At 42.4% G+C, this 13,806-nt stretch overlaps 2 protein-coding genes, 1 long non-coding RNA gene and 1 other non-coding gene across 8 annotated transcripts in view; all 4 read left to right on the top strand.

The window, feature by feature from the left end:
- kdm5bb (lysine demethylase 5Bb) overlaps positions 1-3,590 on the top strand; it is a 39,090-nt gene extending 35,500 nt beyond the window's left edge. For 4 of the 5 annotated variants that reach the window (XR_016487309.1, XR_016487308.1, XM_021567191.3 and 1 more), the window contains one exon: positions 158-3,590. Coding sequence is in view for 2 of the 5 variants with exons in the window: in XM_021567191.3 (XP_021422866.3) it covers positions 158-286 (129 nt within the window). In the remaining 3 variants the exon portion in view is untranslated. The remainder of the gene's footprint in view (positions 1-157) is intronic. The other variant, XR_016487310.1, reaches the window with a different exon arrangement.
- A 324-nt stretch (positions 3,591-3,914) lies between these two features.
- On the top strand, positions 3,915-11,030 carry LOC149976912 (leiomodin-3-like). The gene is made up of 3 exons (XM_090203038.1): positions 3,915-4,401; positions 6,700-6,892; positions 9,243-11,030. Exons 1-3 carry the CDS (start codon positions 4,138-4,140, stop codon positions 9,245-9,247), a joined length of 462 nt encoding a protein of 153 aa, XP_090059164.1. The 5' UTR covers positions 3,915-4,137; the 3' UTR covers positions 9,248-11,030.
- A 545-nt stretch (positions 11,031-11,575) lies between these two features.
- Positions 11,576-11,964, top strand: LOC149976913 (uncharacterized). The gene is made up of 2 exons (XR_016487312.1): positions 11,576-11,698; positions 11,790-11,964. It is a non-coding gene; the product is annotated as an uncharacterized LOC149976913 (long non-coding RNA).
- Positions 11,965-12,164: 200 nt separating this feature from the next.
- LOC110492736 (uncharacterized) lies at positions 12,165-12,905 on the top strand. The gene is made up of 3 exons (XR_005036382.2): positions 12,165-12,272; positions 12,377-12,420; positions 12,567-12,905. It is a non-coding gene; the product is annotated as an uncharacterized LOC110492736 (transcript).
- Positions 12,906-13,806: the final 901 nt, after the last annotated feature.

Here is a 13,806-nt window from a genome sequence, read left to right on the forward strand (position 1 = left end):
ACTGGCTGCTAGTGTTGGAGTTCAAATAAAGGAGAGAGGGACAGAATGCCTAGCAGTTTGTTAGTCGTAGAAATTGTCAAATGTACTGAATGTTCAGTTCCTTGTCTGTCTTATGTCACTTGAGTTTTCTTTATTTGGTGTTTTTGACTTATTTCAGGTGGACTGGGTCCAGTGTGACGGCAGCTGTAACCAGTGGTTCCACCAGGTCTGTGTGGGTGTGACAGCCGAGTTGGCTGAGAAAGAGGACTATGTGTGTGTCGGCTGTACAATAAGCGATGGCCGCTGAGGATTTGAGGAGAGAATGGATGGAGTTTTGGAAGGAAAGTCTGACGGTTTTCGGCCTACTCCGTTAGCAACCTGGCCACACAAGTCAGGATGTCACAGACACCTCACTTGTCCTCATCCCCTTTGTGACAACGGTGCTATCTCCTCCTCTTTATTGGGTTGTTGTCCAGAACTATACTGTTTGTTACTTTTTTTTTTTTTACATATTTTTCTTTCCTCCTTTGAACTGTTTGTGGTTGTGACATGATGTGGAGTCAGTGTGCTGCATGGGTTTCCATATAATGGGTGGTGCAAAGGAGTCAAACAATAAGGCACTCTGAAAAGATCCAAGGGTATATTGAACTTCCTTGCATGCAAAACCTGAGACAGATGGTTAAGGTCCCCTCTTTCCCCGTAATAAATCATGTGATGGAGAGAACTGTATTTTCTGGGAAACCCAATACTTAGTACTTCCATCATACTGACTTATATCAGTCGACTAAGTTTATTTATCTGAGCAATAATGTTTGTCTCAATTGAATTCAATGGATTGGTCTCTGAACTACGTGTTGATGCTTCAGCAATGGTTTGATGTACAGAACAGAAAGCGTATCGACTGGGGTAAGTTACAGTTGTAGACTAGCAATGTAGCAGACAGAAGGAACTGGATCAACTGCCACATACACTATACAGTGCCTTTGGAAAGTATTCAAACCCCTTGACTTTATCCACATTTTGTTACATTATAGCCTTATTCTAAAATGGGTTAAATAAATACAAATCCTCAAATCTACACACAATACTACATAATGACAAAGCAAAAACCTGTTTTGGGAAATTTTAGCAAATGTATTAAAAAATACATAAGACTTCAGACCCTTTGCTATGAGACTTGAAATTGAGCTCAGGCGCATCCTGTTTCCATTGATCATCCTTGATGTTTCTACAACTTGATTGCAATCTACCTGTGGTAAATTCAATTGATTGGACATGATTTGGAATTGTCCGTAGAGCTCTGAGACAGGATTGTGGCGGCGCAGGTCTGGGGAAGGGTACCAAAGAATGTATGCAGCATTTGAAGGTCCCCAAGAACACAGTGGGCTCCATCATTCCTAAATGGAAGAAGTTTGGACCCACCAAGACTCTACCTAGAGCTGGCCGCACGGCTAAACTGAGCAAACGAGGGAGAAGGGTCTTGGTTAGGGAGGTGACCAATGGTCACTCTGTCAGAACTCCAGAGTTCCTCGTGGAGATGGAAGAACCTTCCACAATGACAACCATCTATAAAGCACTCCACCAAATCAGGCCTTTTATGGTAGAGTGACCAGATGGAAGCCACTCCTCAGTAAAAGGCACATGACAGCCCGCTTGGGAGTTTGTTAAAAGGCACCTAAAGACTCTGACCATGAGAAACAAGATTCTCTGGTCTAATGAAACCAAGTTGAACTCTTTGGCCTGAATGCCAAGTGTCACATCTGGAGGAAACCTGGCACTATCCCTGCGGTTAAGCATGGTGGTGGCAGCATCATGCTGTGGGCATGGTTTTCAGCGGCAGGGACTGGAGGGAAAGATGAACGGAGCAAAGTACGGCGATCCTTGATGAAAACCTGCTCTGGGGCGAAGGTTCAATGCAGGACTGGCTTCGGAACAAGTCTCAATGTCCTTGAGTGGCCCGTACTTGAACCCGATCGAACATCTCTGGAGCGACCTGAAAATAGCTGTGCAGAAACGCTCTCCATCCAACCTGACAGAGCTTGAGAGGATCTGCAGAGAAGAATGGGAGAAACTCTCCAAATACAGGTGTGCCAAGCTTCTAGTGTCATACCCAAGGCGGCTCGAGGCTGTAATTGCTGCCAAAGGGGCTTCAACAAAGTACTTAGTAAAGGGTTTGAATACTTATATAAATGTGATATTTATGTGTAGAATTTTTATTTATATATATATATATATATATATATATATATATATATATATATATATATATATATATATATATATAAAGGTTGTAACCTAACAAAACATGGAAAAAGTCTAGGGGTCTGAATACTTTCCGAAGGCTCTTTTACATACAGAAGTATGTGGACACCTTCAAATTAGTGGATTTGGCTATTTCAGCCAGACCCGTTCCTGACAGCTGTATAAAATCGAGCACACAGCCATGAAATTTCCATAGACAAACTTTGGCAGTCGAATGGCCTTAGTGAAGAGCTCAATGACTTTCAACATGCCAGTACGTAAAATTTCTACCTAGAGCTGCCCCGGTCAACTGTAAGTGCTGTTCTTGTGAAGTGGAAACATCTAGGAGCAACAACGGCTCAGCCGTGAAGTGGTAGACCACACAAGCTCACAGAAAGGTACCGTTGAAGCACATAGTGTGTCAAAATTGTCGGTACTCGGCTGCGACATTCGCGACAGGGTTCAAAACTGCTTCTGGAATCAACGTCAGCACAATAACTGTTGTTTGGGAGCTTCATGAAATGGGTCTCCATGGCTGAGCGGCCGCACACAAACCTAAGATCACCATGCGCTATGCTAAGCGTCAACTGGAGTGGTGTGAAGCTCACCGCCATTGGACTCTGGAGCAGTGGAAACACATTGCTCTGGAGTGATGAATCACGCTTCACCACCTGGCAGTCTGACTGACAAATATGGGTTTGGCTGATGCCAGGAGAATGCTACCGATCCCAAATGCATAGTGCCAACTGTTTATTTTGGTGGAAGAATAGTCGTCTAGGGTTGTTTTTCATGGTTCGGGCTAGGCCCCTTAGTTCCAGTGAAGAGAAATCTTAACGCTACAGCATACAATGACATTCTGGACAATTCTGTGCATTCAACTTTGTGGCAACCGTTTGGGGAAGGTCCTTTCCTTTTTCAGCATGGCAATGCCCCCGTGCAGAAAGCGAGGTCCATACTGAAATTGCTTGTCGAAATCGTGTGGAAGAACTTGACTGGCCTGCACAGAGCCCTGACCTCAACCCCATCGAACACCTTTTGGATGAATTGACTATGAGCCAGGCTTAATCGGCCAACATCAGTGCCCGACCTCACTAATGCTCTTGTGGCTGAATGGAAGCAAGTCCCCACAGCAATGTTCCAACATCCTAGTGGAAAGCCTTCCTAGAAGAGTGGGGGCTGTTATAGCAGCAAGGGGGGGACCAACTCCATACTAATGCCCATGATTTTGGAATGAGATGTTTGACGAACCAGTTGTCCACATACTTTTGGTCATGTAGTGTATGCTTGGGTGGGTTACTTTGGAAAGGAATGGAGAGAGGTAGTTTGAGACATTGCAGTTTATATTGTGGAATAAAAACATTTTCTCCTAATATCAAAGGGACGGTTTTATCTTTTAATTTGGTCCACTAGATGTCGTAATGTCAACACTTGTGTTGTACCACTATCCTATAAGCAGGTTTCTTGCGTGATGAATGCATAAGGATTATTGGTGTTAGTCAAAAGAACCTTGAATTAAATGGCCATAATAGGCTACAAAAGTATAAATCTCTTGATGACATCATGCACAAACTTATAATAGCCCCATACAAAATATAGATGATTTAATAGCTATCAATTTGCATTTTTCCTTGTGTTGTCATATGGCTCCAGTCCAGCTCCAGTGCGCTGATCTCAAATTGGGCATTGAGCTAAACAGTTATTCGAGAGGCGGCCCAGGCAGTCCTATTGATAGTTTGGACAAGGATATGGTACTGACCTATTTCAATTGCACTAAAGGACAATTTCAAAGAGAGACTGGAGAGGTCAATGAACCTGAGATGAGTGTTCCAATACAACTATTAATATCAAAGGACTTTTGGAGACCGGGCGTACCAATTACGCACCGGTTTGCGTAACAGGACATTTTCGTGGGAAATAATGTGGAATGTGCAGAATCAATGCCCCGTGGAGAGCGAGGATGATTCCGATATTGACAAACTGTTAGCCGCTCTGACATCCGCCGAAGTGGAAGAGCTGCAGTGCGAACTGACCGTTATTGACCCGGATCCAACTCTGCCAGTCGGGCTCCGGCAGAGGAACCAGACAGACAAGCAGCCGTCAATAAAATACAATAGGGGGGCGATGCTTGACTACGGTGAGCGCGAAACCAAGAAACTCATTCAAAGGGAGCTGTCCTTTGAGGTATGATGCCAATGTCGTTAGTTTTGCGTAAAGGACAGCTTGTAACCAATAAAAAATACAATCGTTAGAAGTTATTTTTGCTGGTTGAACTCTGAAATGGTGTTATTACAGTGGTAATAGTGTATCCTAGATGTATGAACAGCTGTCAATTGAGTACTTTAAGTTGGCCTACCAATTTGACACCTTATTCAAGTGCCCAAGTATATCAGGACCCTCAACCTGTCAACCCTGGATTCCAGACATGGTGTAGTAATTTCAGGATTCAAGACCAGGGATGATGAATACTTTTGTGGGCAATATTTCACCCACTAACTTCAAATATAGCTGCTGTTAGTGTCTCTACTGGAAATAAATCTATAATTGTTTGGCGTTTGACAGAAATAGGAATACAGACATACAGTGGGGTCCCAAAATGATTGACACCCTTGCTAAGATTAGCAAAAATTACTATAAAATACTTAACTGAAATACTGAGCTGTATTGTACTCAACCCCCCCAAAAAGGGGAATTATATTTTATACTAATTAAATTGCTTAGATAAGAACATTTTGCAAGTCATGTTTAGTTTTTCTCAAAAAGGTAGGAGTCAAAATTATTGACACCCCTGTTTTCAATACCTCACCTTGTGAAGGTAACTGCACTGAGCCTTTTCCTAAAATGAGTTTGAGAACACATTGGGAGGGATCTTAGGCCATTCCTCTATACAGAATCCTTCCAGATCCTTGGCCAGGTGGTGGGTTTGGTGTCAAAATGAGAGTGCATAAGCAGAAAAGAACCCCATACCTACTGTAAAATATGGTGGTGGCTTTTTGATGTTATGGGGCTATTTTGAATCCACTGGTCCTTGTTAAGGTCAACAGCATCATGAACTTTACCCAGTACAAGGACATGTTTTGCCCAAAACCTGGTTGCCTCGGCCAGGAGGCTGAAATTTGGCCGCAAGTAGATCTTCCAACAAGACAATAACCCCAAGCACACATCAAAATCCTCAGAAATGGTTAATTGGCCACAAAATCAAAATGTTGCAATGGCTATCAGTCTCCGGACTTGAACCCCATTGAAAACCCGTGGGTTGAATTGAAGAGTGCAGCCCATAAGTGCAGACTAATGATATCAATGATCTGGAAAGGATTCTGTATGGAGGAATGGTCTAAGATCCCTCCCAGCTCATAAAACCTTTTTTAAAGGCTCAGTGCCGTTATCCTCGCAAGGTGAAAGGCATTGAAAACAGTCATTTTGAACCCTACCTATTTTTATGAGAAAAATAATTACTTGTTAATCAAAATCTTTCTCTGAGCAATTGTATTAGTGTAAAATATAAATATGACATATTACACAAGTCTCAGATCTTGACTGTGACGACCCCGTGTCCTATTTTGTAAATGAAGTAAATTTTTTCAGATGATACAATAATATCCTAATGATTTAATAAGCTCACTGTCTAAGCTTCTCTTTATCTTTAGAGACCCAGAGTATGTTGACACTCGGCTGTTGGATAAAGGCTCCAACAGGTTGCAAGTAAGGAATCGTGAGCAATGTTGAAACAGCTGCGTGTATAGAGACTATAGAGAAGTCTTGTGAACGGGCAAAATGTCACCTACACACTGGGGCATCATGAGTCTGAGGAGTTGCTAGGCAGCCCCATTTTTTTCTTTTTAAATCCTAAACAAATGAACCCCTGAGCCATAAAGAGAACATGTATAAATAGCAGGATATATGATTCACACTGTATTCAAATGTTAACCAATTATGTAGCAGTAGTATAGTTATCAATACTTAATTTCCATCCTACAAAGCTGTACTTGGCCATCTGTAGGGTGTTTGCATGTCGTCTTGTTTTCACAAAGCCCCTTGAGATCTGGAGAAGGTTTTGATGAACAAGGTAAAATACAGGCTCATGGAATAATGAGTCTGGTTAATGCTGGCATGCTGGTTCCAATTCTAAGACGAATGAAATTCCAGAGCAGAACGCTCTGACCCATACTGCCTTTTAAGGAAACATCTGCCAGAGTTACTTACACAGTGGCTCGCAGATCCCTACCGACACATCGCCCTGTAAGGGATGAAAAAATCCTGATTGCTATATGCAAGATATACAGTTTTACAGAAGGTGCTCGTAGAGGCAAAGTTTCATAGGTTTTACATAAGCTGTGTCCTGACTTATGGACATTCCAGAAGCATTCAGAAAATATATGAAATGAACATACACTACATTATTAAATAATGATTAATCTAATACTGCATTTCATACTTGTATGATTCATGCAACTATCTTTTCTTAAATACTTCATACTTAAGGAGCCAACAACTGACAGAGTGAAATGGGAACGCCTGAAGAAGATGGGGAAGAGCTGTGCTAGTTTCTTCTACTTCAAGTCAGATGACCTGGATGACCAGGATGTCATAGACCTAAACTTCTCTGCTGTGGAGACCACTAAGGAGTACATATCCAAGGACAAAGAGGAAAAACCAGAGAGCAAGAACTTGAAGGGTGAGGGAGGGAGTATCAAATCAAATCAAAATCAAATCAAATCAAATTTTATTTGTCACATACACATGGTTAGCAGATGTTAATGCGAGTGTAGCGAAATGCTTGTGCTTCTAGTTCCGACAATGCAGTAATAACCAACAAGTAATCTAACTAACAATTCCAAAACTACTGTCTTGTACACAGTGTGAGGGGATAAAGAATATGTACATAAGGATATATGAATGAGTGATGGTACAGAGCAGCATAGGCAAGATACAGTAGATGGTATCGAGTACAGTATATACATATGAGATGAGTATGTAAACAAAGTGGCATAGTTAAAGTGGCTAGTGATACATGTATTACATAAGGATACAGTCGATGATATAGAGTACAGTATATACGTATGCATATGAGATGAATAATGTAAGGTAAGTAACATTATATAAGGTAGCATTGTTTAAAGTGGCTAGTGATATATTTACATAATTTCCCATTATTAAAGTGGCTGGAGTTGAGTCAGTGTCAGTGTGTTGGCGACAGCCACTCAATGTTAGTGGTGGCTGTTTAACAGTCTGATGGCCTTGAGATAGAAGCTGTTTTTCAGTCTCTCGGTCCCAGCTTTGATGCACCTGTACTGACCTCGCCTTCTGGATGATAGCGGGGTGAACAGGCAGTGGCTCGGGTGGTTGATGTCCTTGATGATCTTTATGGCCTTCCTGTGACATCGGGTGGTGTAGGTGTCCTGGAGGGCAGGTAGTTTTCCCCCGGTGATGCGTTGTGCAGACCTCACTACCCTCTGGAGAGCCTTACGGTTGAGGGCGGAGCAGTTGCCGTACCAGGCGGTGATACAGCCCGCCAGGATGCTCTCGATTGTGCATCTGTAGAAGTTTGTGAGTGCTTTTGGTGACAAGCCGAATTTCTTCAGCCTCCTGAGGTTGAAGAGGGGCTGCTGCGCCTTCTTCACAATGCTGTCTGTGTGAGTGGACCAATTCAGTTTGTCTGTGATGTGTATGCCGAGGAACTTAAAACTTGCTACCCTCTCCACTACTGTTCCATCGATGTGGATAGGGTGGTGTTCCCTCTGCTGTTTCCTGAAGTCCACAATCATCTCCTTAGTTTTGTTGACGTTGAGTGTGAGGTTATTTTCCTGACACCACACTCCGAGGGCCCTCACCTCCTCCCTGTAGGCCGTCTCGTCGTTGTTGGTAATCAAGCCTACCACTGTTGTGTCGTCCGCAAACTTGATGATTGAGTTGGAGGCGTGCGTGGCCACGCAGTCGTGGGTGAACAGGGAGTACAGGAGAGGGCTCAGAACGCACCCTTGTGGGGCCCCAGTGTTGAGGATCAGCGGGGAGGAGATGTTGTTGCCTACCCTCACCACCTGGGGGCGGCCCGTCAGGAAGTCCAGTACCCAGTTGCACAGGGCGGGGTCGAGACCCAGGGTCTCGAGCTTGATGACGAGCTTGGAGGGTACTATGGTGTTGAATGCCGAGCTGTAGTCAATGAACAGCATTCTCACATAGGTATTCCTCTTGTCCAGATGGGTTAGGGCAGTGTGCAGTGTGGTTGAGATTGCATCGTCTGTGGACCTATTTGGGCGGTAAGCAAATTGGAGTGGGTCTAGGGTGTCAGGTAGGGTGGAGGTGATATGGTCCTTGACTAGTCTCTCAAAGCACTTCATGACGGAAGTGAGTGCTACGGGGCGGTAGTCGTTTAACTCAGTTACCTTAGCTTTCTTGGGAACAGGAACAATGGTGGCCCTTTTGAAGCATGTGGGAACAGCAGACTGGTATAGGGATTGATTGAATATGTCCGTAAACACACCGGCCAGCTGGTCTGCGCATGCTCTGAGGGCGCGGCTGGGGATGCCGTCTGGGCCTGCAGCCTTGCGAGGGTTAACACGTTTAAATGTCTTACTCACCTCGGCTGCAGTGAAGGAGAGACCGCAAGTTTTCGTTGCAGGCCGTGTCAGTGGCCTGCAAAAAAGTTATTTAGTCTGCCTGGGAGCAGGACATCCTGGTCCGTGACTGGGCTGGATTTCTTCCTGTAGTCCGTGATTGACTGTAGACCCTGCCACATGCCTCTTGTGTCTGAGCCGTTGAATTGAGATTCTACTTTGTCTCTGTACTGACGCTTAGCTTGTTTGATAGCCTTGCGGAGGGAATAGCTGCACTGTTTGTATTCGGTCATGTTACCAGACACCTTGCCCTGATTAAAAGCAGTGGTTCGCGCTTTCAGTGTAGAGAGGAAAATGAGGAAAGACCACATTATATATATATATATATATAAAGCCAGCATTTCTCTTGAATTTACAGTCAGGAAGAATATCGGTGAATAAATCTCATCTAAATATTTTACCCTCTTGCAGGTTGATGTTCCAAAGCTGCTTCAGTAATGGGCAGGTGATCACAGGAAGAAGAAGTTGGACTTGATACAGAAACGGAACTGCATTTGTCTTATAGTAGTACCTGGGGTGAAGCCTTGCTTCCGTTGTTGCTGCTGAGATATGGAGAGATATCTAATGCAGTGGGTACTGTGAGTCAGAAGGTGGTGTTGGTGAAACCACCTTAGGCTACACTGTTAGGCCTGTTGACTTCCGTCTCCCTCAGTTGAATCTCTCCTTCCTTTTCTCCTTAATGTTCATATTTGGTCATTGCATTGAAGACACAGTATGACGTAAGAATAATTTCTAATTATTTTTTAATTACTGGATGATGGTCAGTTGGATGTTCTGCTCTTTCATGTGAGGCTTTGTCCAGCTAAGAGGTGGGGAGAATGGGGGAGTTGCACAGCGGAAACAGAAAAGTTCAAAGGGGAAAACAACTGAAAGGAAAGGCTTACACATTGCAAGTCACCATATTTTTTGTATTTTTAGACAGTTAATAAGTAGAGTAAGAGGAATGAACAGACATTTTTTAAATGTTTTTTTAAAGATCATTTTCCAGTGTCACGATTAAAGGATATTATATACAGAACCAAACTATAAACCCAACATGCAACAATTATTTTTTTTTTATTTTTATTTTTATTACCCCCTTTTCTCCTTAATTATGTGATATCCAATTGGTAGTTAGTCTTGTCCCATCGCTGCAACTCCCCTACGGACTCGGAAGAGGACAAGGTCGAGAGAGTTGTGTGACAAACTGCACATTTTAGAGTGTCCTTTTATTGTTCCCAGCACAAGGTGCACCTGTGTAATTATCATGCTGTTTAATCAGCCTCTTGATATGCCACATCTGTCAAGTGGATGGATTATCTTGGCAAATGGGAAAGGCTCATTAACAGTGATATAAACTAATTACTGCACAACGTTTGAGAGAAATATGCTTTTTGTGCATATGGAAAAAATTCTGGTATCTTTTATTTCAGCTCATGAAACATTAGACCAACACTTTACATGTTGCGTTTATATTTTTGTTCAGTATAGCTAAATAAAACATTTAACCGAACACATAGCTAGTATGCAACACACAACTTGTATCTGAAGTGTGCGTAGGTTCTTAATCTGGTCAATGTGTAATATAATAGCAGTTAATCGCTATTAGTTGTCTTTCGGGATGGCAGTTGCTTACAACATGAAAGTATGAGGGACTTCCCTATAGATGGCAGGAGACCCCTTGACCTTTGCAAACATTTCACTGTGATAGATTGTGTCCTGAGAGGGAGGGAATATATTTTGAGAATGCTTTTGAGAATGTTGTGTTGTTTAGAATTGACTCATGAAGGGTACATACTGTATCATACAGATGTTTTATGACATGAAAATATACCAAGACAAGTAAAGATTTTTAACTACTAGTAGAGGACAGTAAAGCACTGCGGTTGACCGGTCAGGCCACAGGTGTTACCTGTTGTGTTCAAGTGCAAATTCTAAAATGTATTTACAGAACCAAACAAAACACATTCATATGTCTGGTTTCGAGAGTGCATCTAATAGCTAATAACCAGGTCATTTAATTCCTCCAGATGAACAATTATGGGATATTTCGTCTGTCTTTGATGTCTCCGTCTGCCTCATAGGCTTTTGATTTAACAAAAGTAGCATTTGTCTGTAGCACTTCCTTCCTGAAACATTGCAATCAGTTTATTTTTTCACTTCCTGTAATAAAGCAAAAACAGCCCAAAGCCACTGCAAGTGATGCTGCTGGGTAGAGACTGATATAGTGACAGTAGGATCATTTGAGAGAAAAAGGGATCTGTGGTGAAATAAGAAAAACATTTAAACATGAAATTCTATCTGATGATTCTCCTTTACTTGCCAGGTGAGTTTTAACACAAACCATTTTTGTTGTTGTTGATTTGTTGTTGTTGATTACAATTGCAGACCATTTTTGTTGTTGATTATTTTCTTTGTGAAAGAGACTCCTGCATAGTGCAAATTGTATAGAATATACTTTTGCCGAACAATTCCACAAAGTTTTTGTTTATTTCACGTTTCAACTATTATTTGTTATTATGATAAAGAATAACATTGTCTTCTCTTTTATCAAGTTTTAAGCTGTTATGCAAAAAGGAGCAACATTGGAGAGCATGGAAATGAAGGTGGATCTTTAGACATTAAGTGTTCATATCCAGATGGATATCAATATAAGCCCAAATATTTGTGTCGCCACCCATGTTCCTACAGTGACGTTCTCATCAGAAGTGTGAAAGTGGACACATTTGTCACAGTAGGAAGATTTTCTGGGTATGACAATATCCATGGACATACTTTCATTGCCACCATCAAAAACCTGAAATTACAGGACTCTGGACTTTACTATTGTGGACTTGATCAGTGGGGAAGAGATGTTTTAACAAAAGTAGATGTCTCTGTGAGTAAAGGTATGCATATTGTTTTGCTTTTATCCCATTTGATTGTCTTTGAATGCACAAAAATCATACTCGGTCTACCCTCTACTGTTTCTACCCACAGCTCCATTGGTCACTTCACTGTTTACACCTGATAAGAAGGACACCACACAAACAAACAGATATGTGTCCCCAGAGGTCCCCACATTTACACAGGTTGATATAACTTTAAATAGCTTAAAAAATAAGCTCCTATTGTCCAATTATTTTTTTATTCTAATAAATGTTCCATTTATGTTCTGTATGCTTTTGTTATGTCACTTTAATGGTGCCATGCAAAAAGTTACCTGTTGCAGATTGGGATGTCGCACCAACATCCTCATCGATTCTGATTGACAGCACAGGTAATTTAACTTTAGGCCACTCTATTTTGTTCTAAAAACACTGGAAAATGGGTTTGATTGAGATTTTGTTGAATTATTCTCTTTCTTTACTTTAGGTTTTGTACGTGTCCATGTTGTTGTGGGAGCTGTCGGACTGTTGATGTGTTGCACTGTGGTTGCACTTTGTGTATTCTTCAGAAAACGATCAATGCCGTGCTCACTGAGTAAGACCAAGTTCCCTTTCTTTGATATCTTACCTACATATAATGCAGGTACGATAATATTATTTGTTTATGATATGTTGAAGCCTCTAATTTGTGTCCCTCAGCATTTACAGCATCTAAAGTATCAGATCCTGTAGCCATTGCACAGGTGAATTGGATCTTGGTTTATGCTTTATCATAGTTTGAATAAGATTTTGCATGTCCTCATCAGACAGCCGTCATTCTGCACCAACTCGGTCAACAAATAAACTCTACCCAATTCCCGCTCTCTCTTGTTCTCTTCCTCTCTCTCAGGGTGAAGAGGACACTTGTCATGTGTATGATGAGATAATTATGAAAAGCTCCAACATTCTTCCCCAGGAAGCCAGTGACTTGTACTGCACCGCACATTTAGGAAAACCCCCACTGAAAATAGATGACAATGCTCTCTACTCTCTCCTGACACTAAAGCTACAAGGACCTCAGTGAGAGTCACAAGTCTTTAGTTTATAGAGGGCATTCTCACAACACTGCAAGCTGTTGATAGTGTACATATGTACAGTATCTAGAAGCTTTGGTTTGCAATAAATATTGCTATTGTTTTGTGTATATATATATACACTGCTCAAAAAAATAAAGGGAACACTTGAACAACACAATGTAACTCCAAGTCAATCACACTTCTGTGAAATCAAACTGTCCACTTAGGAAGCAACACTGATTGACAATACATTTCACATGCTGTTGTGCAAATGGAATAGACAACAGGTGGAAATTATAGGCATTTAGCAAGACACCCCCAATAAAGGAGTGGTTCTGCAGGTGGTGACCACAGACCACTTCTCAGTTCCTATGCTTCCTGGCTGATGTTTTGGTCACTTTTGAATGCTGGCGGTGCTTTCACTCTAGTGGTAGCATGAGACGGAGTCTACAACCCACACAAGTGACTCAGGTAGTGCAGCTCATCCAGGATGGCACATCAATGCGAGCTGTGGCAAGAAGGTTTGCTGTGTCTGTCAGCGTAGTGTCCAGAGCATGGAGGCGCTACCAGGAGACAGGCCAGTACATCAGGAGACGTGGAGGAGGCCGTAGGAGGGCAACAACTCAGCAGCAGGACCGCTACCTCCGCCTTTGTGCAAGGAGGAGCAGGAGGAGCACTGCCAGAGCCCTGCAAAATGACCTCCAACAGGCCACAAATGTGCATGTGTCTGCTCGTGGCGTTGCACCACATACTGTCCAGGAGTTGGCGGATGCTTTAGTCCAGGTCTGAGAGGAGATCCCATGTTCTGTCATAATCTCCACCCGGCACAGCCAGAAGAGGACTGGCCATCCCACATATGCTCTCTCTAATTCTCTCTTTCTTTCTCTCTCTCGGAGGACCTGAGCCCTAGGACCATGCCCCAGGAATACCTGACATGATGACCCCTTGCTGTCCCCAGTCCACCTGACTGTGCTGCTGCTCCAGTTTCAACTGTTCTGCCTTATTATTATTCGACCATGCTGGTCATTTATGAACATTTGAACATCTTGACCATGTTCTGTTATAATCTCCACC

This window comes from Oncorhynchus mykiss, chromosome 16 (genome assembly GCF_057628025.1).
Source record: "Oncorhynchus mykiss isolate SJ-2025 chromosome 16, ASM5762802v1, whole genome shotgun sequence".
NCBI classification, from domain to species: Eukaryota; Metazoa; Chordata; class Actinopteri; order Salmoniformes; family Salmonidae; genus Oncorhynchus; species Oncorhynchus mykiss.

Bases quoted from the DNA above. Each gene is read 5' to 3' on its own strand.
- LOC149976912 (XM_090203038.1), top strand. From the start codon at position 4,138: ATGTGGAATGTGCAGAATCAATGCCCCGTGGAGAGCGAGGATGATTCC. The intron at 4,402-6,699 runs GTATGATGCCAA...TTCATACTTAAG, and splicing joins AAAGGGAGCTGTCCTTTGAG to GAGCCAACAACTGACAGAGT.